The following is a 27146-nucleotide window of genomic DNA, read 5'->3' as shown; positions in this document are numbered from 1 at the left end:
CCAAAATGATTTAAAGGGGTTCTTCAAGAATGTAATAAAATGGTCTCCATTACGTAATTCAAACGGCAGCCCATGCTGGTCATGTATGAGGACGGGCTGCAGTCTGAAGAAGCACAGTTCCTGAGACCTGTGTTTCAATTCAAAGAGGAGTTGTATCGTAAGCACACAAACAAGTGAGCTGCCGAAGAAGGGCTGTAACAAGAAAATAAATAAATCTGCTCCTCTGTTGACTTTGGCTGAAGAAAAAAATTCTTTGTGTTTGCTCATCTGAAGAGAAGATTTATTGCTTCACCTGTCACAGCCATTCTCCAGCAGCTCACCAGTATGTGCGCTTATGATACAGTTCCCCTGTCAGTTGAGACACGGGTGTCAGAAACTGTGTTTCTTCTTACTACATACCGTCCTAACACATAATAACGACAGGCTGCTGTTTGTATTATGTGATGGAGGCCATTTTATTTCATTCTTGGAGATATCATTTATCCCGTTCACGACATGTGACTTATATTTACATCATATGCACTTTCCCTGACTTTGCGGGTTCCGCACATGACAGCTGATTTATTCATGTACCGCCGGTGGATCACTGCTATATATAGCACAGGCAATCAGACGATCGCAGCTTCAAGTCTCCTAAGGGGACTATTAAATGAAGTAAAAAGAAGAAAAAAAAAAGTTTTTAAAAATATAAAAAAAAATAAGTTCAAATCACCCCCCTTTAGCCCCATTGAAATTAAAACCTTTTTTAAAAAAATACACATATTTGACATCGCTACATTCAGAAATGTCCGATCTATCAAAATATAAAGTAAACTAATCTGATCAATAAATCGCGTAATGAGGAAAAAAAATCGAAACGCCAGAATTACGTTTTTTTTTGCCTCAACAACTTTGCAATAAAAGGCGATCAAAACATTGTATCTGCCCCAAAATGGTATCAGTAAAAGCTCAGTTTAGGGCGCAAAAAATAAGCCATCACCCAGCCCCAGATCCCGAAAAATTAAAACGCTACGTGTCTCGGAAAATGGTGCCAAACGCAAAAACTTTTTTTCATACAAATTTCTAATTTTTTTTTTCACGTTTTAAATAAAAATTAAACTACACATGTTTGGCATCTGCTTGTACAGACCTGGGGAATCATATTGCCAGGTCAGTTCTACCATATAGTGAAAATGTAAATAAAATAAAAAAACAATGGTGGAATTGCACTTTTTTCAGAATATCACCACACTTGGAATTTTTTTCCCGTTTTCCAGTACACAATATGGTAAAATTAATGGGGTCATTCAAAGTGCACCTTGTCCTGCAAAAAAACAAGCTCTCACATGGCCATATTGACAAATATAAAAAACTTATGGCTCTTGGAAGAAAATGAGGAAAAAATGGAAAATGTCCATGGAGTGAAGACGTTAAAGACAGTAAAGGGAAGGTAGTTGAGTAGCCATCACGATGTCCTGACCTTAATCTCTTAGAAAATTTATGGGCAGAACTGAAAAACCTTGTTATTTCAGGAGGAATGGGCCAAAAGTCTAGCAACTTATTGTGATTATCTTGTGGAAGGCTACCCAAAACACTTCACACAAGTTACAGTTTAAAGGCAATACCTCCAAATACTAACTATGTGTATGTAAACTTCTGCGCTACTGGGAATGTGATGAAATAAAAGCTGGAATACATGACTGTGAAATGTCAGAAAAATACTAAAGACATTCTGGAAATAAAGTAGTGATCCTGGGTGACCTATGACTTGATACTACCTGGTAATGAGCATCTTCATAAATCTAGTGTTATTGCTTGCTAGAATTGTTAGAATAGAATTGTTGATACATAGGAGTAATATAAGGGGATACGAAGTTGGTTTTCCAGCCAGTAAATAAGATCTCTTCCATGTCAGAGAGCAATGAATACATTTGAAGTGGTTACAGGGTCGGACTGGGGTGTCTAGGTCCCACAGGAGGAATTGATCCTAGGGGCCCACCCTACATCTATATGCAAATACCTGTTATCCCTTACCCCTGTTATAGTGGAGCGTTGACTGTAAATCACAGGAGGCTCCTACACATCTACTGTGCACCGCTATAACTGGGATGTACAATTACGGAAGTTTACATTACAGGCCCCTGTGTGTCAAATTCCCCTCCTCCATCATGGGCCCCCGGTGTGCCATATCCCCTCTCCTCCATCATGGGCCCCTGTGTGTCATATTCCCCCCTCCATCATGGGCCCCTGTGTGTCATATCCCCCTCCCCCTCCATCATGGGCCCCTGTGTGTCATATCCCCCTCCCCCTCCATCATGGGCCCCTATGTGTCATATCCCCCCCTCCATAATGGGCCCCTATGTGTCATATCCCGCCCCCTCCATCATGGGCCTCTATGTGCCATCCGCCCCCCATTCATATAGGAAAAAAAAACTTCCTACCTTCCTGCGCTCCCCCGGCAGCGTCCTCTGCAGCTTCATAACGGCGTGGACGCATGGTCTGCAACAGGGCCGTCAATCCATCGGGGCCGCGCTCTGTCAGCAGCCTGCCAGCCGGAGGGCATCTCCACATCGCTGCTATGTGCTGCGCACTGACGTCAGCGCCCGGCGCATAGGCTGGCTGATATTGAACTTCACTGCTATCAGAGGTCGAACGCTGACGCCTTTGAACGTCACTGCTATGCGCCGTCTGTGCACAGCGCATAGCAGAGAGCAGATATTCCCGGTGGCAGCAGCAGCCATCAAGAGGAAGGTATGCTTTCTGACCACGGGGCCATCAGAGGCCGGCGCGGCGGCCTCTGATGGGCCTGTGGTCAGAAAGATCACAGACCGGTTACCGGTGGGCGGGCCCCACCATATCCGTCACGAGGGCCCACCGGGGGATTTCCCGGTGTCCCGGTGCGCCAGTCTGGCGCTGAGTGGTTGCACTAAATACCTTGGTCACAATGGTCACACATCTGGTGCCTCCTTGTCACTTAAAAACGGCACATGTCTATTTTAATTCATTAAAGAGGATTTATACCCAGGACTTTAAAACTGCAGTTTATTAGTATATAAGAAGTAAATGTAGAAATTTAAACCTTTTCAATGATTTCAAGATGAGGATCACAAAGAATTTATACAGAAAGTATCTTAGAAAATTGCATACCTTTTACATTTTTACTGATTATTTGCTGAAACTGTATTTGCTTTGTAGGAGCTCGTTCAGATACCTGAAAATTGTGAAAGTAAACATATTGCCGTGTTCATGAAAATCCATTTTATCAAAATATAACATTAATTAACTTGATCAGTAAATGGCATGTCAAGAAGAAAAGTAAAAAAAAAAAAACAGTATTTAGCTTCTTCTGTCGCTACACCGCAAAAAAAATCAATAAGAAGTGATTAAAGCGAATTAATTGGAATAAATCAGTCCTCATGCCCGTAGATTCCTTAACAACAGATTTATCCCTGTAGAATACTCGGATACAGGTAGCAAATACTTTTAAATATCTTGGGGTAGTGGTTACCGCCAGGTCCCAGGAATACTATTCTCTTAACCGGGCTCCCATATTGCTAAACTTCAGAACTAAAATAGACACTTGGTGTCGACTTCCATTGTCAGTAATTGGGAGAGGCAATTTAATAAAAATGATTCTCATGCCTCAACTTTTATATCTCCTACATAATACCTCAGTATGGATCCACACAACCTTCTTTTATAAAATACATAGCTTGTTCTGAGAACTTTTATGGAAAAAGAAACAGGCCAGAATTAGGTTAGAGACCCTGCAGAGAGGAAAAGATAACGGTGGATTAGCTATCCCAACTGCCTGGATCTACTTCTTGGCGCCACAAATGCAACAGTTTCACGGTTAGGGAGCAACCGAACACTGTGGAATATCAGGTCAACTAGTTAGAGAAGGAACTAAATGGAAACCGCCAATGTCAGTATTAGACATGGGTCCCCCTCGAGAGAATGTCCCAAACTGTCCCACGCTGAACCTGATATATAAAGTATGGGATAGAGGCAAGAATATGCTAGGAATTGGGAAATTCACAAACTACACACCTCTATGGTATAACTATAACATGCCAGAGGTATACAAGCTAAAAGGCTTCAACAATTGGGAAGATAGGGCGATTTTTCTTTTGTCACAACTCCTACATGAGGGAATATTTAAAAACTTCGAACAAATAAGAGCAGGCTACAATCTTACTCACAAAATGTTTTATCAATCTTACCAATATGTCATGCGTATAATGCACAACTCAGAGCTAATTACATAATATCATTATAATTGATACAATTGCCTCTGCGATAGACACAAAGGGTTTAATTTCCCATATATATAAGCAGCTTATGGCTGTGCATTTAGAAAAGTATCCCTGCACAGCCAAAGTAAAGTGGGAAAGAGATTTGGGTCCCCTCTCTGAGGAACAATGGGAAGAGGTGCCGGATCTAATTCCTAAATTATCCTTGTCCAAATCACAAAGACTGTCCCAAATCTTTCTTATTCATAGAGTATATAACCCTGAGTATCCTATTTAAAATTGGTATACGAGTGGACAACCTGTGTCCAAGATGCGGGAAAAACTACACTCATTTAATGCACATGGTGTGGGAATGTGTAAACATTGGAAACTATTGGAAGGGGGTAGATAACTTAAGTTGACTTAATAAAATCTGTTACATATACAGTTGGAACCTAAAATCTGCATACTTGGTCTGTTGGAGGAGGGGCTGGATTCGGATTCCCCTATAGCTATCTCCCCCTCAACGATAGAATAATTGAAATCCAAACTAAATAATGTCTTATGTATGGAAAGGGGAACATATATTAAAAGAAACACCCTTAAAACATTTATAAAGCTATGGGAACAATGGTTAACTACTTTGGGGATTGCATCGGAAAGCCTTCTCAGAAACACTATGATAGACCATCTGTACATTTCCTTGTCATAAACCTGTAAAATCTCCTAACTCATCTCATGTCCCTAACTTACACACCCAAAGTGTTAGATCTTGGAAAACAAAAGGGTCAAAAATAATTACATGTAAATGCTGTGATTCTCTGTATTTTAATGCAATACACAAGCAATCAGATGATATTCATTTAGATTTGTTTTCATATATGTAATTTGTAGGAAACAAATGATAATACCTATGATGATCGTTAATGTGAACCGGTTTGTATTTGGTTGACTTTTTGTGTGTTTCTTTTATTTAGTTTTGATTGTTTCCAAAAACAAATTAAAATATGAATGTTTCTTGATATCTTTCACAATAAAAAATTATCTGATTGAAAAAATAAATGATTAAAGCGTATATGTCCCTTAAATTTGTATGAATGAAAACGTGAGTTTAGGGTGCAAAAAACAAGGCCTCCTATAGCTCCGTCAACCAAAAAATGGAAACTGGTTTTGCAACATGGAGACACAAAAAAAATCCCTTTTTTTGCTTCAAAATTTAAGATTTTTTTTTGCCATTTAAATGAAGAAGAAAAAAAAATCGATGTGTTGGGAAGGGCTTAAAGCCTTGATCTGCAGGACAGTTTTGTAGAAAACATTATTTTTGTTCATATACAAAGGCAGTGTTTTATCAGGTTAGAAACACGGTGATTATAAGTTTACTTTTTTATCTCCCCATTTTCATGTCCTTAGTATATAAATGTAGACTAATACTGAAAGCTGAAGTATATATAATATACTCTATATCCCTGTGTTGTATTGGCTTTGTAAATGTTATTATGTATTTTCACTTTCAAACATATGAACTGTGCTTTATATTCCCTCTTAAGCAAATCACTGCTCTTTGCTTAGCAGCGCGTTCTCTTGTACTTCTGATGGTGCCATGTGTGTCTATATTCTTGCTGTTTTATTTATTGTCACTGATTGATTTAATTTTTCCTTTACCTGTGATCGATGCTGATCCCTTTTGTGTACTGTGCCTGCAGAGACCGACAGCATTGGCAAAAATACTAGGAGTCTATAGAATTGGGTACAAAAACTCTCAGAACAACACGGAGAAGAAGTTGGATCTTTTAGTTATGGAAAATTTGTTTTATGGACGAAAGATGGCGCAGGTAACAAGGAGATTGTGAGCGCGGAAATACTGAACAAAGGAGAACTCAGACAATCTAGTCATTCATTTGTCTGCTTACAATAGGTTTTTGACCTGAAAGGGTCTTTAAGAAATCGTAATGTGAAAACCGACATCGGGAAGGAGAGTTGTGACCTTGTCCTGTTGGATGAAAACTTGTTAAAGATGGTTCGGGACAACCCCTTGTACATTCGGTCTCACTGTAAATCTGTCCTTCGTGCCTCAATACACAGTGACTCTCACTTTCTCTCCAGTCATCTCATCATTGATTATTCCCTGCTAGTGGGGCGCGATGACACTACAGATGAGCTAGTCGTGGGGATAATTGGTGAGTATGTTCTTACTTCAAAATTGTTAATCTTAGTTCCGATTGATCTTTGATTTGAGCTGAGCACTGTTTAGCCTCATGAAGGTATGCATGAAAAGAAAGGTCATATGAGCTTACCATGTCTGTATTTTTACAAATCTTTTTTCCATATCAGTGGCCGCCACTCATGTTGGGGATTTCCAACTTGGGAAAAAAAAATTAGGATTGAGTGAAAACAGCACATCCACAAATCTCATTAAAAAAACACGACTTCTTTTTATTGAGTTTCCATGATGAATACAAAAAAAAGATTAACATGCACATGTGATTTTTCAGAAAATACACATATGGATTTTAATCTTTTCTATTTGTAGAAAATCAATAAAATAGTAACAACATGTTTTTTTTAACCCCTTTACCCCCGAGGGTGGTTTGCACGATAATGACCAGGCCAATTTTTACAATTCTGGCCACTGTCATTTTATGAGGTAATAACTCTTGAACGCTTTAACGGATCCCACTGATTCTGAGATTTGTTTTTTTGTGACATATTGTACTTCATGATAGTGGTAAAATTTCTTCAATAAGACTTGCAAAATATGATTTGTAAAAAAATTGGAAATTTTGCGAAAATTTTGAAAATTTCACAATTTTCAAAATTTTAATTTTCATGCCCTTAATTCAGAGATATATCTCACACAAAATAGTGAATAACATTTTCCACATGTCTACTTTACATCAGCACAATTTTGGAACAAACATTTTTTTTGTTAGGAAGTTATAAGGGTTAAAAGTTGACCAGCGATTTCTAATTTTTCCAACAAAATTTACAAAACCATTTTTTTAGGGACCACATCACATTTGAAGTGACTTTGAGGGGCCTTTATTACAGAAAATACCCAAAAGTGACACCATTCTAAAAACTGCACTACTTAAGGTGCTCAAAACCACAATCAAGAAGTTTATTAACCCTTCAGGTGCTTCACAGGAATTTTTGGAATGTGGAAGAAAAAAATGAACATTTACATTTTTTCACAAAAATGTTACTTTAGACCCCAATTTTTTTATTTTCGCAAGAGTAACAGGAAAAAATAAACCTCAAAATTTGTTGTGCAATTTCTTCTGAACGAACTTATCTAGATGTGTGGTAAGCACCCTGAACCTCCAGGTGCTTCACAGACGTTTATAACATTGAGCCGTAATAATAAAATTTTCACATTTTACACACACAAATGTTTTTCAGCCTCCAATTTTGCATTTTCTTAAGGGTAACAGGAGAAATTGAACCATACCATTTGTTGTGCAATTTCTCCTGAGTACGCCGATACCCCATATGTGGGGAAAATACTCTGTTTGGGTGCCCAGCAGGGTTCGGAAGGGAAGGAGCACTGTTTGACTTTTTGAACACAAAATTGGCTGCAATCGAGCGGACGCCATGTCGCGTTTGGAGTGCCCCTGATACGCCTAAATAGTAGAAACCCCCACAAGTGACCCCATTTTGGAAACTAGACCCCTCAAGGATTTTATCAAGGGGTATAGTGAACATTTTGAACCCAGAGGTACGACACAGAATTTGTTTACATTAGGTCATCATATTGAATATGTTGTCATTAGTCTTGAGCGCAAGTGCTCGCTACTTGAGTTTGCATCGGGTACTCGGGTATGCACCATGTATCGTGGGTGCTTGAGTGACATGCTCGAGTCTCCACCCTGCATGCTTCATGGTTGTTAGACACCCTAAAAAAGACATACGGGGATCGCTCGTGCAAGGCAGGCAATCCCTGTGTAGTTTCTCTGGCCGTGACGCATATGGGGCGGAGTCTCGAGCCTGTCATTCGAGCACCCGCGATACTCGGTGAATACCCGAGCGCCCAATGCAAACTCAAGTAGTGAGCTCTTACGCTCAACACTGGTCGCCATATCATCATCATTCTTTTTTATTTACTTTTGAAAAATCCTAACCCTAACACAACCCTAACCCTAGCACAACCCCAACCCTAGCACAACCATAGCACAATCCTAGTCCAAGCACAACCTCAACCTTAACCCTAGCGTTTATTTTTTACTCTGTTTCTCGTGCTAAATATGTGATTAGATGTCTTTATTCTTCCGGTTGGTGCGATTACAGTGATCCCAGATTCATATCAGGTTTTTATGATTGACAGCTGTCACACACTAAAAGACTGGGTTTTTTTTGTTGCAAAGACTATATTACCATATTTTGAGAACTATAATTTTTCCATATTTCAGCCGACAGAGTCATGTGATGGCTTGTTTTTGCAGGACAAGTTGACTTTTTCATTGGTACCATTTTCGGGCACGTGACATTTTTTGATCACTTTCTATTCCGATTTTTGGGAGGAAGAATAAACAAAAACCAACAATTCAGGAATTGTTTTTTTTGTTCTTTTTTCATGCCGTTCGGCATGTAGTAAAATTGATAAAGCAGCTTTATTCTTCTGGTCAGTACATTTACAGCGGTACCACATTTATATCTTTTTTTTATGTTTTGGCGCTTTTACACAATAAAAAGTATTTTACAGAAAAAATATTTTTTTGTATCGCTTTATTCTAAAGAGCTGTAACTTTTTTATTTTTCAGCTGATGGAGCTGCATGGCGGCTTGTTTTCAGCGGTACCATTTTTATTTAAGTTTGGTTTTTTTATCATGTTTTATTGCATTTTTTTGTTTGGAGTATGATGATAAAGCATCTTTTTTTTATTTTTTTTTCTACTGTATTAACTAAAGCGGTTAACTAGTGGGACAGTTTTATAGGTCAGGTCATTCCAGACATGGCGATACCAAATATGTGTACTTTTTTTTTTTTTTTTTTTCCATAATATTTATTTATGGGTGCAGTATATTTTTATTTTTTTGGATTATTTTTTAATTTTTTTAAAAAATCTTTACAATTTTTTTTTTCCACTTTCTGAAGCTTTTTTTTACTTTTACTCTGTCCCACTATGGGACTTTCATTTTTTTTTTAACCCAGATCGTCTGCATAGCATAGAAATGCTGCAGCAGCATCTCTATGCTATGCAGGCTGCAGCCCTGTGCACACAAGTTAGTTAGACCTTGCACTTAGCACGATCTACCTAACTTCCTGCTGTCTGGTGACTTGGATGTCGTCATGTGACCATGACAACCACCGGGACCCGACACAGACTGCGCGGGATGCCGGAGAGGAGGTAAGCAAGCAGCGCTCACCTCCCCTTTGCTCCCGAAATGCTGTGATTGACTTCGATCGCAGCATTTCCGGGGTTAATGTTCTGGGAGCGGTGTGTGACCGCTCCTGGCACATAGCATCGAGTGTCAGCTGTGACAATCAGCTGACACCCGGTGCCGATCGCCCCTCATTGCTTGTGTGCGGGCGCGATCACATTGCACGTAATAGTACGTCCCTGGCTCAATAGGCCTAAGGCACAAGAACACGTACTTCAGGGTGGGCCATTTAAATGGATATATCTAAATTAAATGGGAATGATTGGTGATATCAACTTCCTGTTTGTGGCACATTAGTATATGGGAGGGGGAAAACTTTTCCAGATGGGTGGTGACCATGGCGGCCATTTTTAAGTCGGCCATTTTGGATCCAACTTTATTTTTTTCAATGGGAAGAGGGTCATGTGACACAACAAACATATTGAGAATTTCATAAGAAAAACAATGGTGTGCTTGGTTTTAACGTAACTTTATTCTTTCATGAGTTTTTTACAAGTTTATGGCCACTTATAAAATGTGTTCAAAGTGCTGCCCATTGTGTTGGGTTGTCAATGCAACCCTCTTCTCCCAATCTTGACACACTGATAGCAACACTGCAGAAGAAATGCTAGCACAGGCTTCCAGTATCTGTTGTTTCAGATGCTGCACATCTCGTATCTTCACAGCATAGACAATTGCCTTCAGATGACCCCAAAGATAAAATTCTAAGGGGGTCAAATTGGGAGACCTTGGTGGCCATTCAACTGGCCTACGACGACCAATCCACTTTCCAGGAAACTGTTCATGTAGGAATGCTCGGACCTGGCACCCATAATGTGGTAGTGCACCATCTTGTTGGAAAAACTCAGGGAACGTGCCATCTTCAGTGCATAAAGAGGGAAACGCATCATCATGCAGCAATTTCAGATATCCAGTGGCATTGAGGTTTCCATTGATGAAGAATGGCCCCACTATCTTTGTACCCAATATACCACACCATACCATCAAGATACGAGATGTGGAGCATCTGAAACGGATGCTGGAAGCCTTTGCTAGCATTTCTTCTGCGGTGATTTTATCAGTGTGTCAAGAGTGGGAGAAGAGGGTTGCATTGATAATCCAACACAATGGGCTGCACTTTGAACACATTTTTACAAGTGGTCATAAACTTGTAAAAAACTCATGAAAGAATAAAGTTATGTTAAAACCAAGCACACCATTGTTTTTCTTATGAAATTCTCAATAAGTTTGATGTGTCACATGACCCTCTCCCCATTGAAAAAAATAAAGTTGGATCCAAAATAGCCAGCTTCAAAATGGCCGCCATGGTGTCACCACCCACATAACACTCTCTCTGTCTCTGTCTCTCTCTCTCTATATATATGTGTGTGTGTATATATATATATATATATATATATATATATATATATATATATATATATATATATATATATATATATGTGTATGTGTGTGTATATATGTATGTGTGTGTGTGTGTATGTATGTATGTATATATATATATATACACACACATACACATATATATATATATATATATATATATATATATATATATATATATACAGTACAGACCAAAAGTTTGGACACACCTCATTTAAAGATTTTTCTGTATTTTCATGACTATGAAAATTGTACATTCACACTGAAGGCATCAAAACTATGAATTAACACATGTGGAATTATATACTTAACAAAAAAGTGTGAAACCACTGAAAATATGTCTTATATTCTAGATTCTTCAAAGTAGCCACCTTTTGCTTTGATGACTGCTTTACACACTCTTGAGTCTCCAGCCTCAGAAATCGCAGGTTAACAGCAGCTCAGATTAGAGACCAGGTCAATGCCAGACAGAGTTCTAGCAGCAGACACATCTCTACAACAACTGTTAAGAGGAGACTTTGTGCAGCAGACCTTCATGGTAAAATAGCAGCTAGGAAACCACTGCTAAGGACAGGCAACAAGTAGAAGAGACTTCTTTGGGCTAAGGAACACAAGGAATGGACATTAGACCAGTGGAAATCTGTGCTTTGGTCTGATGAGTCCAAATTTGAGATCTTTAACCTGCAATTTCTGAGGCTGGTGACTCGGATAAACTTATCCTCAGAAGCAGAGGTGACTCTTGGTCTTCCTTTCCTGGGACTGTCCTCATGTGAGCCAGTTTCTTTGTAGCGCTTGATGGTTTTTGCAACTGCACTTGGGGACACTTTCAAAGTTTTCCCAATTTTTCAGACTGACTCACCTTCATTTCTTAGAGTAATGATGGGCACTCGTTTTTCTTTACTTAGCTGCTTTTTTCTTGCCATAATACAAATTCTAGCCGTCTATTCAGAAGGACTATCCGCTGTGTATCCACCTGACTTCTGCACAACACAACTGATGGTCCCAACCCCATTTATAAGGCAAGAAATCCCACTTATTAGACCTGACAGGGCACACCTGGGAAGTGAAAACCATTTCTGGTGACTACCTCTTGAAGCTCATCAAGAAAATGCCAAGAGTGTGCAAAGCAGTCATCAAAGCAAAAGGTGGCTACTTTGAAGAACCTAGAATATAAGACATATTTTCAGTTGTTTCCCATTTTTTTGTTAAGTATATCATTCCACATGTGTTAATTCATAGTTTTGATGCCTTCAGTGTGAATGTACAATTTTCATAGTCATGAAAATACAGAAAAATCTTTAAATGAGAAGGTGTGTCCAAACTTTTTGGTCTGTACTGTATGTATCCCTAAATGTTGACCCCTTTCTGAGTAAATTCCAAAACAAAATAGCGGCTTGGTATAAGTTGACCTTGTCGGTGATGGGGAGAATCAATCTAATTAAGATGATCCTCTTGCCACAATTAATGTACCTGCTGCACAATGCAGCAATATGGCTCCCTTTGCAAGTATTCTATAAAGTTAATAGAATTTTCAGAGACTTAGTATGGAAAAAAAAGGTTCCAAGGATAAAGCTCGAGACCCTGCAGAGACCAAAGGAGGATGGAGGGCTTGCTGTTCCTGACCCACTGGTGTACTATGTCTCCTCACAACTCACACACACATACACACACACGTGTGTATATATATATATATATATATATATATATATATATATATATATATATATATATATATATATATATATATATATATATATATATATATATATATATACATATAGACATACGTTTTTTTTTCTGTTGCCTAATCTTGGTGCAGGAAATAGTCTGATCTTTTATAATCCTAAAGTTATACTATTGTGTTTCCATTTAAACATAGTTTTGCTCTTTTTCTGTCCATAATCAGGAGGCAAATAGAAAATAATTGTAGCAATATTTTTTCCCTTTTGTTGCATACATCAAGCACTAGTGACGCCTGGTGTTGCCATGTTCTGACTGGTGAGGTCGCTGCACAAGAAGCTTGATCAGCAAATTCAGTGAATTTCTAAACAAAAAATAGCTGAATATATTTTGCATGTATTATTTATACCATAATTACTTTTATATTAGAAATGTTAATTCTGCATACGGTGAATGAGGATTGGCAATCTTAGCAGGGTGCAATGAGTTTAATTATACAGCATTATCAGAATATAATATGGCTTACGTTAATGCTCTGATGAAAAACTTCTATGGCTAAAAATGCTCCACTTCAGATGAATAATGAGAGCGCACACAGTATACCTGAGCAGAATCCCAAGTGACTGTTGTGTTGATTGTTGAGAGTTGTCCAATAAAGCCATATGTCAAGTCTGAGCTCACAAATATAGCTCCCGCTTATCTCTCACCTGGGAAACATAAACTGTATTGTGTGCGCCAACGACAATTCTTTGCTTTAAGCTTTATTGATTAGCTTGAAAATAAGTGTTTACTTGGAGAAAATAGTTTTCTAACTTTTGCAGTATATTTTGTATTGCGCTTTTCTAAACTGCTGGCACCCAAGTTGATATAATGTTCTCTGCATTATGGCAGAGGAGACTTGGTGTGCAACATTAAGGAAAACCTTTTATGAGATTCGTACTGCCCGAAACACAGGCAGAATCTGACACTGCCTGTGTTATTTACTCTGAAACGTTGTGGCTTTATAAAGCTGGCCTGGGACCATAAATCATGGATGACTAATCCGAGGTGAGTCCTTCCTCCCCTAGACTGACAGGCCTTCTACCTGTGTGTGTGATTACAGGGATACCTGTCAGTTATGTGGAGGAGAGCGGGGAAAAGCCCAGGGACCTGCCTGTCATCCAAGACGCATAGCCCTCGGACAGCTTTTCAAAATGTATTTTTATAGTTCAAGCAGCTTGATTCTCCGGATATGTTCTCCTTAAAAATATAAGCCCCAATTCATCAAGACAATTGTTGTTCACTCTGGTCTTGATGAGGGAGCATGTTGGATTCAGAGGTGCCTGATTCATTAGGAGGCGTGAACCGCACCACAAATCTTACTCCTGGAGTGTTTTTTGGTGTTAGATATGCCACAGCTCTTCATGAGTTAGACGAGCTGTCGTGTCACGTCCCCATTCAACGCCCCCCACTTGCCCAGAATCACTCATTTTTGTAGAACTAGGCAAAGCTGGTGTAAAAATACCAAAAATCTAAAACATTATGTGCAGACTCGAGTTGCACAAAACTTATCAAAGTGTTTTTAGACCAAATTTCTGGTGCAAAACACTTTGAATCAGTTCCATAGAGCATGCTTTTTCTCTTTAGTGGAATATATTGGTTAAATTGGTAATTAGCAAGCTCTGTATTATGGTTAATTGTTTCATAAAGCTCAAATATTAAATCGATGTCATTAAGCGTATCTTATTGCGCATCTCCTCCTCCCTGCACATTGACCACTGCGCATGTCACAAAGCATGCCCACAACACTCTTCCGTAGAAGTAAGATGGGAGTTGACCAGGTGCCTGATATAAGGCATATCTGAGGAGATGCTCTTCATAGAAGAATTGCAGTTACTATTCACATTTCAACTATACGTGCGAAAGACAGCAGCCAGAAATCTAGAAAATAATGATAATAAAAGCCTAGAACCCAGTGAAGAAAACTTCTATACACTCGCATCATTTTTCACTTGTTTGTTACCAATCTGTGTCTAACAATTATTTCCTCTTTAATCGTAGTTACAAGTTTTCATTTCTTTTTTAACTGTTTGCCACAGATTACATTCGAACATTTACATGGGACAAGAAGCTTGAAATGGTGGTGAAATCTACTGGTATTTTGGGGGGCCAAGGTAAGTTGCATATATCCTTATATTATACATGTAGACGCAGCATTTCCTCCAAATCTAGTTTCTTAAAAAATAGTAAAAGTGCATCTCTACTAGTGCAAATGCAATCCTTTGGAAACGTGTTTGGTTGTGATTTTTACAGTTGAAGTTGTTCAGTGGGGACCTTTTTTTTTCCCGCCCAAAAGACTAGTTAGCCAATCATTGCTTGAGAGAAGTCATGGCTGGAATCGGTGTTTGTAAGAGGGGGTGCATTTTTTGTAATTTTCTGTATGTCAAATGGATGGGATCAGGAATTGGAGACCAGTGAAGACTGGCTAAGTGTTGGGGGGTGGGGGTGGGGGCTGCAAAAGATTGGTGATGGAAGTATCCCTTCTTTTTCAAACCAGTATTACCTTTTAGGAAAAGCATTTTTTTCCTCTAGAGCAATTCAAAACACATTTTAACAGAATCAGAATTTTTACCTACTCACAGAATAGGTTATAGGTTTCTTATCACTTCATCACCCACAGATCCTGAGAACGGGGATCCCTAGTCCCCTGTTTGAGTGACCCGGCGTCACCCAGCTGCCATGCCACTCACATTATTACTTATGGAAATGACTGAGACTTGGCTATCTTCTAATAAAGCGCCATTGCACATGCTGGACCACTACTCCACTCGTATTAGAGACTTGAGCCCCTCAAGGATCACATACTTACCAGCTATGCACTTGATAGCTAAAACTGTGATTCTGGGAAAACTCATTTATTTGTCATATTTCTGCAAACTGTATGTATGATTACTGTTTATTTGCCTCATTTACCACGGCAGCAGTAACATAAAACTTGAAATGTACCTGTGCAATACAGATCTCCCAAATGGGGAGGAAAAACGTGTCAGCCAAGTTGAACCAGACTAGGAGAAGCTGGACGGGGCCATATACTGGACCCCTAATGCTAGCTGAGAGCGCGCATCACAACAATGGGGAGATTTACTTTGGGAAGGAGCCCAGAATTCCGGCGCAATTTGTGCCCAAAAAAGTTTTGCATGCTGTGCCCCCTACTTGTTATGTGTTTTAGACTGTCTGTGGCGTTTACCCGACAGTAGGGGCTGGTTTTTTATATAAAAAGGTGTGTCTTCATGGAAATGTGGTGTTTGTCTAATAGTCAATACTATGCTCCAAAATTTGGGCACAAAATAATCCAGCACTATATGCACCAAATAAATCATTCAGCATGAGCTACTCCAGGGCTGAGCAATTTTCACCCCTGATCTATATGAATCTTGCTCAAATGTATTTATGCTGTGCCAATACATTCCCATTCAGATGTTCAGATCCGACTTCCAGCCACATTTTTTTTTTTGCAAAAAATCCTCCACATGTGAATACACCATACAGCAGTGGTGGGCAATTAATTTTCCCAAAGGGGCCACATGTGAGACCCTGACTGTTGTGGAGAGCCGAACAAATAGGCTGGAATTAATAATGCTCTATATTAATATTGACGTATTAATGATAATTATTATTTTAGATTATCTAATATTGAGCAAAATTAAGTATACTGACTTCCCCTATATAGAGCATGAGCCCCCCCCACAGCCTCCCTATATACAGCATAAGCTCCCACACTGCCTCCCTATATAGAGCATGAGCCCCCACAAAGCCTCTCTTTATACAGCATGAGCCCACACACAGCCTCAATCATGCAGTATGAGTCCCCACATAGCCTTCAAAATATAGTGAGCCCCAACATAGCCTCCTATATGCTGTGTGCACCCCCACATAGCCTCCCTCTATACAGTATGAGCCCCCACGCAGCCTCCTATATACAGCATGAGCACCAGCATAGCCTCCAATACAGCATGAGCATCAACATAGCTTTACTTGTGGAGACTCTGTATGATTTTTAAGATATAAGTATGAAAATAAATTCAGCTGTTCATGAGAAGCATGGAAGGCCGGACACTCTGTAGGTGTGGCCATGCATTTAGTTTGGCTTTTTCTACATGTTCTCTAAATGATTTTAAGTTTTGAAACGAAGAGTTTGATTTTAATTGAAAGTGTAACAGCCATTTCAGGAGAACTTGCATCAGAATGTCTCTCTGCCTCTAGCTCCTTACCCCTTCCCTCCTTTATAGAATCTTATGAGCACCAACTGACATTGTTTATCTCAGTAATAGAAAAATCTGTCTTTACTGAATTTAGATTTTACCCTTGAATTAAGACATTTTGAGAATGAAGTAGATTTCTTTAGTAAGATGTATTGCAAAACTTATTTTCACTTGTACTATTGATTTATGAACAAAAATTCAAAGGATTGTTATGCTTTATAAAGAGAGACTGGAAGGTGGGTTAGTAATTTTACTTTACCATGCATTGAAGACCAGCCTGTTTCTCATTGTCTATAGATGGTTATCCACATATCTTTTAGATTAGGGTGTCTATAAACCAGAATGTGTCAAGTTCGAAAAATACACTTTAGAAATTCCTGTAGCATGTACTTGGAAGACCGGGACACCCCTTTAAGGAAATCCTTACTGCACTGCCAGGATTCTCCGTTTTTGCCAGTGAGAGTAGAAGTCACATGAACACAATGTGATTTGCATGCATATGGTCATCTGCTGACTTGATATGCTTTTCGTTAATTGATATAAGTAAATTGAGCAAGGCTGAGCACGTCTAGTCAGAATGTGGCGAGGCTGAGCACGTCTAGTCTGAATGTGGCGAGACTGAGCACGTCTAGTCAGAATGTGGTCATAAGTATGCAAATCACAGTCACATGACCGCCCACTCTTGCTGGCAGCAACACTGGAGAATCCTCATTGCGCTCAGAGCGCATGCTGTAGGATTCAGAAGCTTGCAGTCATATAGTAAAGACTTTCCTGAGATGGCCGAGCAACTCCTTTCAATTGTCAAATTATTCAATACAGTAGTCTAGCTCCATGAGATTTATGGCAAAAAAGATCAATGATAATGAATTGTTCATTATTTGTTCAAGAATTGACAATAAGGGTGAGATCACACACTGCGGCTGGTTGCAGGCGTCTAAAACTCTGCACATGATGGTGCTCATTGCCTGCACATGATTATAACTACATCATGCAGTCACTAGACATCACAGTAGGTATAGTTTTGAAATGTATGCAGCCATCTGAAGCATGTGGTCTCACTCCAAAGCATTTGATGACTGGAAGTTGAAGAAAATGGAAAATTTAAATATCAAATATTTCTGGATGAAATATTTTTACAGCCTTCTATAAAGACACTTACTCTCCATTGAAATCTAACATGGACTCCATGGACTAAAATGTTGGGATAGCTACACCTTTCTCCTACAGGCAGTGCTGGCATTAGGGAAGAGGGTTTTCAAACTGAGCAATTCTCCAGGGCCCCTAACCCTAAAACAGCCAGAGCCTTTTCAAGACAGAAACTTCACCGATAATGGCAAGCTTGCGTTTGAGGTTAGGAATGTAGAAGGACCTTTGGTGACGACATGATATAGTGACCAAAGGTCTTCACCCTGCGACAGTATGTAGGAAGTGAACATGTAAAAGAGAGCCTGGTATTTCCTCTACCATGTGTGTGCGCCACATGCAGTGATTTTGGCATGTGTTTGGAACATGCAGTGTGTTTGTGTGTGTGTGTGTGTGTGTGTGTGTGTGTGTGTGTGTAATATGCAGGGCATTTGTGTGTGTAGCATGCTTTGTGTTTGTGCATGTATGTAGCATACAGTGTGTTTGTATATGTGTTGCATGCATTATGTTTGTGCTTGTGTAGCATACAATGCGTTTGTGTATGTGTGTAGCATGCAATGCCTTTGTACATGTGTCTTATGCAGTGGGTGTGTGTGGTGTCAACGTTAAAAATACCGGCACTGCAAATTAGTGTTTTTAGGTGTAAACATACCTGTAATCACTCACAGAATGAGCAAAATGCTTGTGCTTTTGGTGATTTGATGATTTTTGTTCCAGTATAAATATATAAAATGTTGCAACACGGGGTCAAAAACAGGGAGGGTGTTTTGGACAAAATTTGCGCTACCTCCATTCCCTTCCTGACCTTGGAGGTTGGCACCCTAATATGGTGTGATATGGCACCCCCACTCAATAGCGGCTATCCCTATATGTCCCGTGTTGTATCATATTTTATATATTTTCTCGGCAATTCTGCAATTTGCATCTAAGTTATATGTGTGTACCTATTTTTAATGCAATTTATAATAAAAAAGATAAGTTTATGGGGTTTTTTAATTGGTTGTATATATAGATTTGGACCTGATGGTTATATATAATATTTTGGTTGGTTTATAATGGGACTTGCTTTGTGCACTGGGGCACAGTCATGCTGGGACAGAAAAGAGCCTTCTCCAAATGGTTTCTCCAAAGTTGGAAGCTACAATTGATTTCACCTCATCGGAACAATGGGGCCTAAGCCAACCCCTTAAAAACAACCACATAGCATTATTCTTCCTCCACCAAACTGTACAGTCAGCACAACATTTGCTGAGCCTAGACCTATCTATCAGACTGACCAATGTCATTCATCACTGTTCTGTAGAAATGGCTTCTTCTAATAGGAAGATTACCGGAACTCCTAGTGTTACATATTGGAAGTAGCAATCCTAAAAGTCAATATCGGCCTTTTATAGGGTCTTGCTACTTGACTTGGTATAAGTCAAAGCAGAAACTCCATATGCTGACATGTGTTTCAGGGTGTTTGCCCCTCATTAGTGCAAAGAAAGAGCATTGATTTGGTTGGTGAGAGGCTTCTGAAATGGAATCTAAGGAGTAGTGTTTCTCATTGCATTGTACGGAGACTTAAAAGTCATGCAATGCTCATCTCTGAATTTAAAGACTCAAATTGCCTCCCGCAGTCCAGAAAACATGTTTCCTCTGTGTTGTGTTTGGAGTGCTTTACATGATTCCATCTAACTCTTGGCATTGTGTTTTGTAATTTAAAAAGGGGTTTTCCCATGAACAAAAGTTCCTTTTATAGACTAGATCTTGGAATAATAATAAGTTCCACAATTGGATGTGTTTAAATAAAATGTTCCTGTGCTGAGATAATCTTATAAATGTGCCCCTGCTGTGTACTGTGTAATGGCTGTGTCTGACCATACAGGAACATGGTCTGATCATACCACAGCTCCTGGGCGGGGAGGAAGCAAAAGAGTATACAGACATTACAGCAGGGGATTACAGCTGATTGTTTTGTTTTTGTGAGGCAAAACATTTCCCTGCCTGTTTTTAAGCAATGTTTTACCTCACAGAAAGAATCAGCTGTGATCCTGTGCTGGATATCTTATGGCAGGCACATCTCTACATTTTTGATCTCTACAAAAATAGATTTTATTCTTATTGGGGGACAAGGGTCCAAACCACGATTTCCATGTGTAAAAGCTGTGTAAACACCACAAGGTGAAACAATGATGACATAAGAATGGATAGTTACATGGGCCTAATCAACCCTGTTGTTTGTTTTTCCTTTTCAGTCCTTTAGTGAATGCTCTAATAATTTATTTAGTAATTACCTTGTAACTACTGAGGCTGAAAAAAAATAACTTGTTACTTTACGTGGATGATTCTGGCACAGACACAACTTATGGTATTATAGTGAAGTCAGTTGTAGCTAATTCACATGTGACAGGGTATATCTTATGGCTATTAAAGAAAATGGATCCAGACTGAATATATAATTGGTTGCTATTTTGGGAAATATTTTCATCTTAATGTTATAATTAGAATAAACTTTTCTTAGAAATCCAATATATGGGTCTAACACACCATGTTTCCTCTTTTCTTCATTCCTAGGTAAAATGCCAACAGTAGTATCTCCAGAGCTGTATCGAACTCGATTTTGTGAAGCAATGGATAAATACTTCCTTATGGTGCCTGACCACTGGACAGGTCTTGGGGGCAACTGCTGACATGGCAAACAAAGCTTTATATCTGAGAGCTATTCAGTCCTTTCAGCACAAAGACTTCACTGAAGATGAAGAGTTTGGTTTTGAGACTGTTTTAGTAGGATTCTAAAATTTGAGGAGGGAGGACTGTGGTTTCCGTTATCTAGATAAATTCTGTGGAATAATAGACAGCATGGTATGATGGCTGCTGTGCAGCCTGTATTGTCAGGTTCCTTTGAACAGTTATAAGCTGGTCTCCCTATCAGTCATACTTTGTCATCTTTGTAGAATTTTCTCATGATATGTATTGGTTTGCCTTCTTGACTTTTTTCTTTTTATTCATTTGGGAATCTTCAAAACTCAACCACTTGGAAAAAATGTTCTTTAATGTGATTTTGTTAAAAGCAGACACTGTTTTTTCTTGTGTGCCTTGTGTTACACGCTACTCAAGGGTTTTCTGAAGGATGTAATTTCTTATGGCCTGCACATTGTAGACACAACCCGTTATACCAATGTAATGCTCTTTAAGCTGCTTGTGTGAAGGCATTTCCCAAGGACCAGGACCACTATTACAAAGACATTGCATTTTTGTGCCCGTATTAAGAGAAGTGTATATCGCAGATGGTGACTGATAACCTGAGAAGCGTGATTGATAATCTAGGACTAGCACCTACTGTATACGGTGCAGAGCAAAGGCTGTCATTATTGAGTTAAAAGTGCCATCTCCATATGGCTCAGTTTACACTAGACTTAAAGTACTACTTGCTTCCATGATTTTGTTGCTTATTACCGTACTCATTTTTTTGTTGACCTGAGATGCTAGTAACAGCAGGGGTCCAGGATTTTTCTTTTTGTGGTGTGTCATAACTACTCCTCTGAGTATTCCTTACTTTGTTTTCTGTACATCCTCTGTACATTTTGAGAGATGTGGATATTTTTATTCTGTGCTCATTTTTATGCTCTTCAGGGGCCGTGACTCACAAGCTAATAATGCACTTCAGCATAAAGACACACCACGAAGGATCCTGTGAGCCACGCCCCATTAGTAAAGATCATAAAAATTAGCGCTAAATAAATGGCCCATGTCTCTGGTACCGTATGGCAGATTAAAAATGGAACACTCTGGAGCATTGGGAATAGGATATCAAAAACTGGTCACTTTTGACCTGATGGCAGGTCCTTTTTAAATGAGTATATGACGTTTGAGACCAAACTCCTTCTTCAGGCTCAGTAGTAAAAAGCAAGGACGGTGCTAGTGACTGTGTAAGTCATTCTACTATTCTGGACCTGACAAAACACTTAAGTCTGAATTGTTACATGCTTATTTAAAATATTCACCCTCACCTTGGCATCTAAAATGGTTATCCTATTCTTTATCAAGTAATTACTTTCTGGGCAATTGATTCTTGCAACCTGGACCCTCTTAATAGCCCCTTCTGAGGCTGTGCTGCTTCTGCTTGGACAGTACCGTAAAGTATTTTAACAACAGGTTGGGCAAAGCCTAACTCATTGCCAGTGGATATATATGTTACATGAATGACCAAATGTAGACTCCTGTGCCTCAGAATTAACACTTGAGATTTTGGATTTACAAAAGACACAATTTAAGAACAGATTTTTGCTTATAGAGTAATTAGAATGTCATATATTTACATTTTATACTTAGATGTTTGATGCCTTTTTATTTTGACCTTTGTATTGAGTTTAGAAAACCTTTGCAGAATGTACAGACTTCTGTATCCTACTAATTAAAATAGGGGCGCTAATCAATTGCCTAAGACAGTGTTCATGCTCTGCTTTTTAACAGAAATTCTGCATTGACCATAGCTTATGATATCTCCCAGACAGTAGCTCTTTTCTCCAATTTTATGTAATGTAGATTTTTTTTCTTTTTACTTCTGGCAGAAAATTATTTATATTGATGTATTCAAAACAAAATATAAAGGGTAGTGTTTACCCACATACAATGTACGGAAATAAATGATTGACCTTGTACATGTGCAGAATGCATGTGCATCTATTAAAATGATCAGTGTTTGATGCCCACTTGCTGTATGACCTCATTTTTTATATTTTCTTGTGTTATTAAAGATAAAGATGACTGAAATCTAGTGATTTTAGCCTTGATATGTCACAAAAGCAAGTGAGTGTGATTTTGCCAACTGACCTATATGAAAACTGCTTAGACGTAGACGATGATACATTTAAGGTAAATGTATCATCTATATAGATGTCTACACTGGAAGAAGCGGCTCCTCATCCTCTGTGCTCTCTGATGCTTTGAATGTATAGAAAACCGCTAAGGACCTCATTTATCAAACCTGTCTAAAAGAGGCATTGAAGCCCATATCAACCAATCTCAGACCATCTTTAATTATTTTTCTGAGCAGTTTAGGAAATGAAATCTGAGCTCCATTTGGTTTTTATAGGCATCAAGGCCATACTGTCACAATTTTGATAAATGAGGAAATTTGTGTGACTTGTACTCACTGTTCTACTAGTGTGAGCCATTTGTTCAGCTTTTTAATGCGCCCTTCTGCAGTGTATGCCATTTGGAAAAAAAATGAAAGATATAGATAAAGGGACAATGTAGAAAAAACACTAGTGTGCCCAGTTTTAGATGAACAACATTATCTTGGTGCTCATCCATTGAATCAACATAATATTGAATATGGACACCTTCCTGGGAATTTTATTTTCTTATTACTTTAAATGCACGTCGTTTGCGCTAGAAAACATTTTTTGTAATTGGTCTTTGCACCATTTTGGCATTAACAGGCTCTTGCATATCACTGGCTGTAGAATGAGTTAACTGTGGATCTATCAGTGAGGTTGTTCAGACTGGAATGTTTGTAACTCATTTTATCTACAATATCTCTTACTGCACTCCTCTATGTGCTGCTTTTTCACCGCAGGCCACATCAAAGTTGAGTTGACGTGATCTTAAATCAGCTGAGGGGACCCCAGAAAAAGTCACATTCTCTTTCAGAACTGGTTTACTTATAGATTCTCAGATAAATCATTCTGCAGCCATCAATGTGCTAGGAAACAACTAGACTATAAAAGCCAAGTGCTGCAACATCTTTAATGAGACTAAAATGCAAAACTTATTTTTAGACCACAATACATGCATTTAAGGAAAACCTAAAAGATATAATCATTGCTGCCGTAGGTGTGTGTATTCTTTGCATGTGTTCTTGTATATACAGACTTGTATGATGTAACAGTTAGAAAGGTATGGGTGAGAGCACACCCTGCGGATGGCTGCGTGTCCTGAACTCTGCCCACTACGATGCCTAATGGTGGCATCATTTGGTTTCCGATGTTAATACTCTTGCTGCCATTGTACTTGACAGCGGGCGGAGGTTTGGTCAAATGCAGCCATCTGCAGCGTGTAGTCTTATATACTACTGAAGCTGCCAAGATGAAGTCCATCTGTAGTTCTAGTCTCCAGGTAGTAATATTGATGGGTAGGACAGTGTTTCTGTTAAGGACCTGAAGATTGGTGGGGCTCCCTTTACATATCAGCTACTTATGTCACTTATAGTGGTACAGTGCTAATTCCCCCTTCATTGTATCCAAAACGTTCAGATTCCAAATTGCATGCATGTCCAGGTACAGTTACAATTATTACATTTTTATCATATTAACATCCCACAGTTTAAAACCTTTCCTAAGAAAACCAGCGAGCCAGCAGATAACTCCCTCATAGAATGTACATTGCTCCATAGGGTGTGGGCACATGAGTTTTTTAAGGATTCTTATGACCCTGGTCCGCTCTGAAAAGTCACTAAAAAAGCGCTCACAAGACTCTTCCTATTCATTTCTGTTGTAAAACCACTTAGCTCAGTCATATATTCAGTTTCTTTTAAAGTTTTTCTTTCCCTTCAAGGAGTGAGAAAGTGCCTGTCCCTCTCTTGACCCATCTCCTGATGGGAAATGCTCCAAACTAGGCACTGTCCAATCAAAAGGCTGCAAAAAAAAATCTCCAAAAATTCTTGAAAAATTCAAATCCTCTTCAGAAAACACAAACTCCAAAACATTTTCCATTTTTTTTTAAGGATTTAGTACATTCCTGTGTTTCTATTCTCCGTTTGTAAATCTAGCACAGTTCATGGTTGTATGTTGCAGCTTATTCATATTTTCAGTATTTTATTAGTGACACGACCTATTATGTAATTAGGAGATGTCCCACAATCACAACTTATCTATCCACTGAAGAAGTGATAAGCTGCTGATCGCTAGGATCCATTTACTACCAATCCATCAGTCCCATAGGCTTTGAGCAAAGCAGCAGTGCGCACTGTCACCGCACCATTCAAACAGGGTCCTCAGGACCCCCATTAGCCGGAATAATAGTTGCCTCAGCAGTGGCACCCCCAACAATTAACTTATCATCTTTAAGGTAGACCTTGATGGGTTGCATTTTTTGTCTCTACCTTTCCGTACTTTGTTTCATTACATTATGGCAGCTTTGCTGGAGGTTTGGTTAATGTAGTAATGGCTGCAGACAATTCCTTCCTGCTCGTATCTTTCTGTCTAGGCCGAGTGTCCAGTAATTTCTGTTCTCACTGTACATTGGGGAGGTGGTGAATAAGTACTTTAGTAAAATGGTTTCCAATCTAATTAAGAGATGCAATTAGCTGTGTGTTCACGCTGAGTAAATGGGGACCGGGGTATTTCTCTAGGGATTTATTTCATCTCACTGACGCAGTGCTCAGTTCTGTCTGGTGATCGTGTCTTCCTACTAGAAAGCATTATGTCAGCTGTTATTACTTGTATCCAAATGTATCTGCCTATCTTAGCAAATCATTTCCCTCTGGCGCATTTCTCCATATAAAAGGTTTCACTGAAACATACACCAGACATTAAACGTTTCTGTCTATAAACATTTTGTATCCTTGTGATAACAAATCTAGTAAAGCCAGGCTGTTTTATCCTGGCTGCCCTGTACATAATGGGAATTGGCATTAATTTCTCTGTAAAGCCCTGATTTAGATTTATTGCATACGACTCCTTTCTTTCCTCTCCTGTACCCAGTGATATAATTTACGATCGCTGTAATGCTGGGTCATTGTATGCAGTTTAGCTCTCCTATGTAGACTAACTCTTCTGTGTGCTTGATTTATAGCATTGTATTTTTAACTGTGGTTAAACAGGTGAATTTCTCATTTGTAGAGTTTATCAATGTATATATTTGGTTCCTAGCTGTTCTAATTCTGTTTTATATGACTTGCTTAACTATTTAACAGGACTGTGCTGTTTATATTAGAATTAATAAACTAGTGATTGAACTGTTTTCTGTGGTCAGTTACTTCAACCATTGCTCATTCTTATTTAGATACTGTCAAATAGTGTGTGCTGTATACAGCCTGCTTCATGTTCCCTGTAGAAAGGACAGAAGATGGGGTTTGCAGGTAGATTTCCACTTCCCTCAATAGCAAGAAAGTTAGGGAGGTCCAAACAGAGTTGATTTGATTTACTGGACTTTTGACCAAACCAGACACCCCCACCCTCCCTCCAATTAAGTGTCTGTCATCTCACAAAAAGTTACTGATCCAAAGCTACACTCACACATCCATCTGACATGTGAGAAAAAAATGGAAAGCACACGGATCCATAGTTTTATTCATCCATATAAAGTATCATGTCAAAGTTTGGGCACCCCTGGTCAAAATTACTGCTATTGTGAACAGTTAAGCAACTTGAAGATGAAATGATCTCTAAAAGGCCTAAAGTTAAAGGTGACATATTTCCTTTTGTATCTTAGGCAAAAAAAATATATACACTGCTCAAAAAAATAAAGGGAACACTTAAACAACAGAATATAACTCCAAGTAAATCAAACTTCTGTGAAATCAAACTGTCCACTTAGGAAGCAACACTGATTGACAATCAATTTCACATGCTGTTGTGCAAATGGAATAGACAATAGATGGAAATTATTCGCAATTATCAAGACACCCTCAATAAAGGAGTGGTTCTGCTGGTGAGGACCACAGACCACATCTCAGTACCAATGCTTTCTGGTTGATGTTTTGGTTACTTTTGAATGTTGGTTGTGCTTTCACACTCGTGGTAGCATGAGACGGACTCTACAATGCACACAAGTTGCTCAGGTAGTGCAGTTCATCCAGGATGGCACATCAATGTGAGCTGTGGAAGAACGTTTGCTGTGTCTGTCAGCGTAGTGTCCAGAGGCTGGAGGCGCTACCAGGAGACAGGCCAGTACACCAGGAGACGTGGAGGGGGCCGTAGGAGGGCAACAACCCAGCAGCATGACCGCTACCTCCGCCTTTGTGCAAGGAGGAACAGGAGGAGCACTGCCAGAGCCTTGCAAAATGACCTCCAGCAGGCCACAAATGTGCATATGTCTGCACAAACTGTTAGAAACTGACTCTATGAGGGTGGTATGGGTGCCCGACTTCCACAGATGGGGGTTGTGCTCACAGCCCAACACCGTGC

At 39.1% G+C, this 27146-nt stretch overlaps 1 protein-coding gene across 4 annotated transcripts in view; it reads left to right on the top strand.

The window, feature by feature from the left end:
- Positions 1 to 25980, top strand: part of PIKFYVE (phosphoinositide kinase, FYVE-type zinc finger containing) — a 284611-nt gene extending 258631 nt beyond the window's left edge. For all 4 annotated transcript variants that reach the window (XM_073646326.1, XM_073646322.1, XM_073646325.1 and 1 more), the window contains 4 exons: positions 5915 to 6043; positions 6127 to 6388; positions 14728 to 14802; positions 20590 to 25980. In XM_073646326.1, the coding sequence (XP_073502427.1) occupies positions 5915 to 6043; positions 6127 to 6388; positions 14728 to 14802; positions 20590 to 20705 (582 nt within the window). In that variant the 3' untranslated portion in view covers positions 20706 to 25980. The remainder of the gene's footprint in view (positions 1 to 5914; positions 6044 to 6126; positions 6389 to 14727; positions 14803 to 20589) is intronic.
- The last annotated feature ends 1166 nt before the right edge of the window (positions 25981 to 27146 follow it).

The sequence above is a fragment of the Phyllobates terribilis genome, unplaced genomic scaffold (genome assembly GCF_046119375.1).
Source record: "Phyllobates terribilis strain yellow unplaced genomic scaffold, ASM4611937v1 Scaffold_9__5_contigs__length_417890890, whole genome shotgun sequence".
NCBI classification, from domain to species: Eukaryota; Metazoa; Chordata; class Amphibia; order Anura; family Dendrobatidae; genus Phyllobates; species Phyllobates terribilis.
The sequence above is the reverse complement of the archived record's forward strand: the minus strand, read 5'-3'. Positions and strand labels throughout refer to the sequence as shown.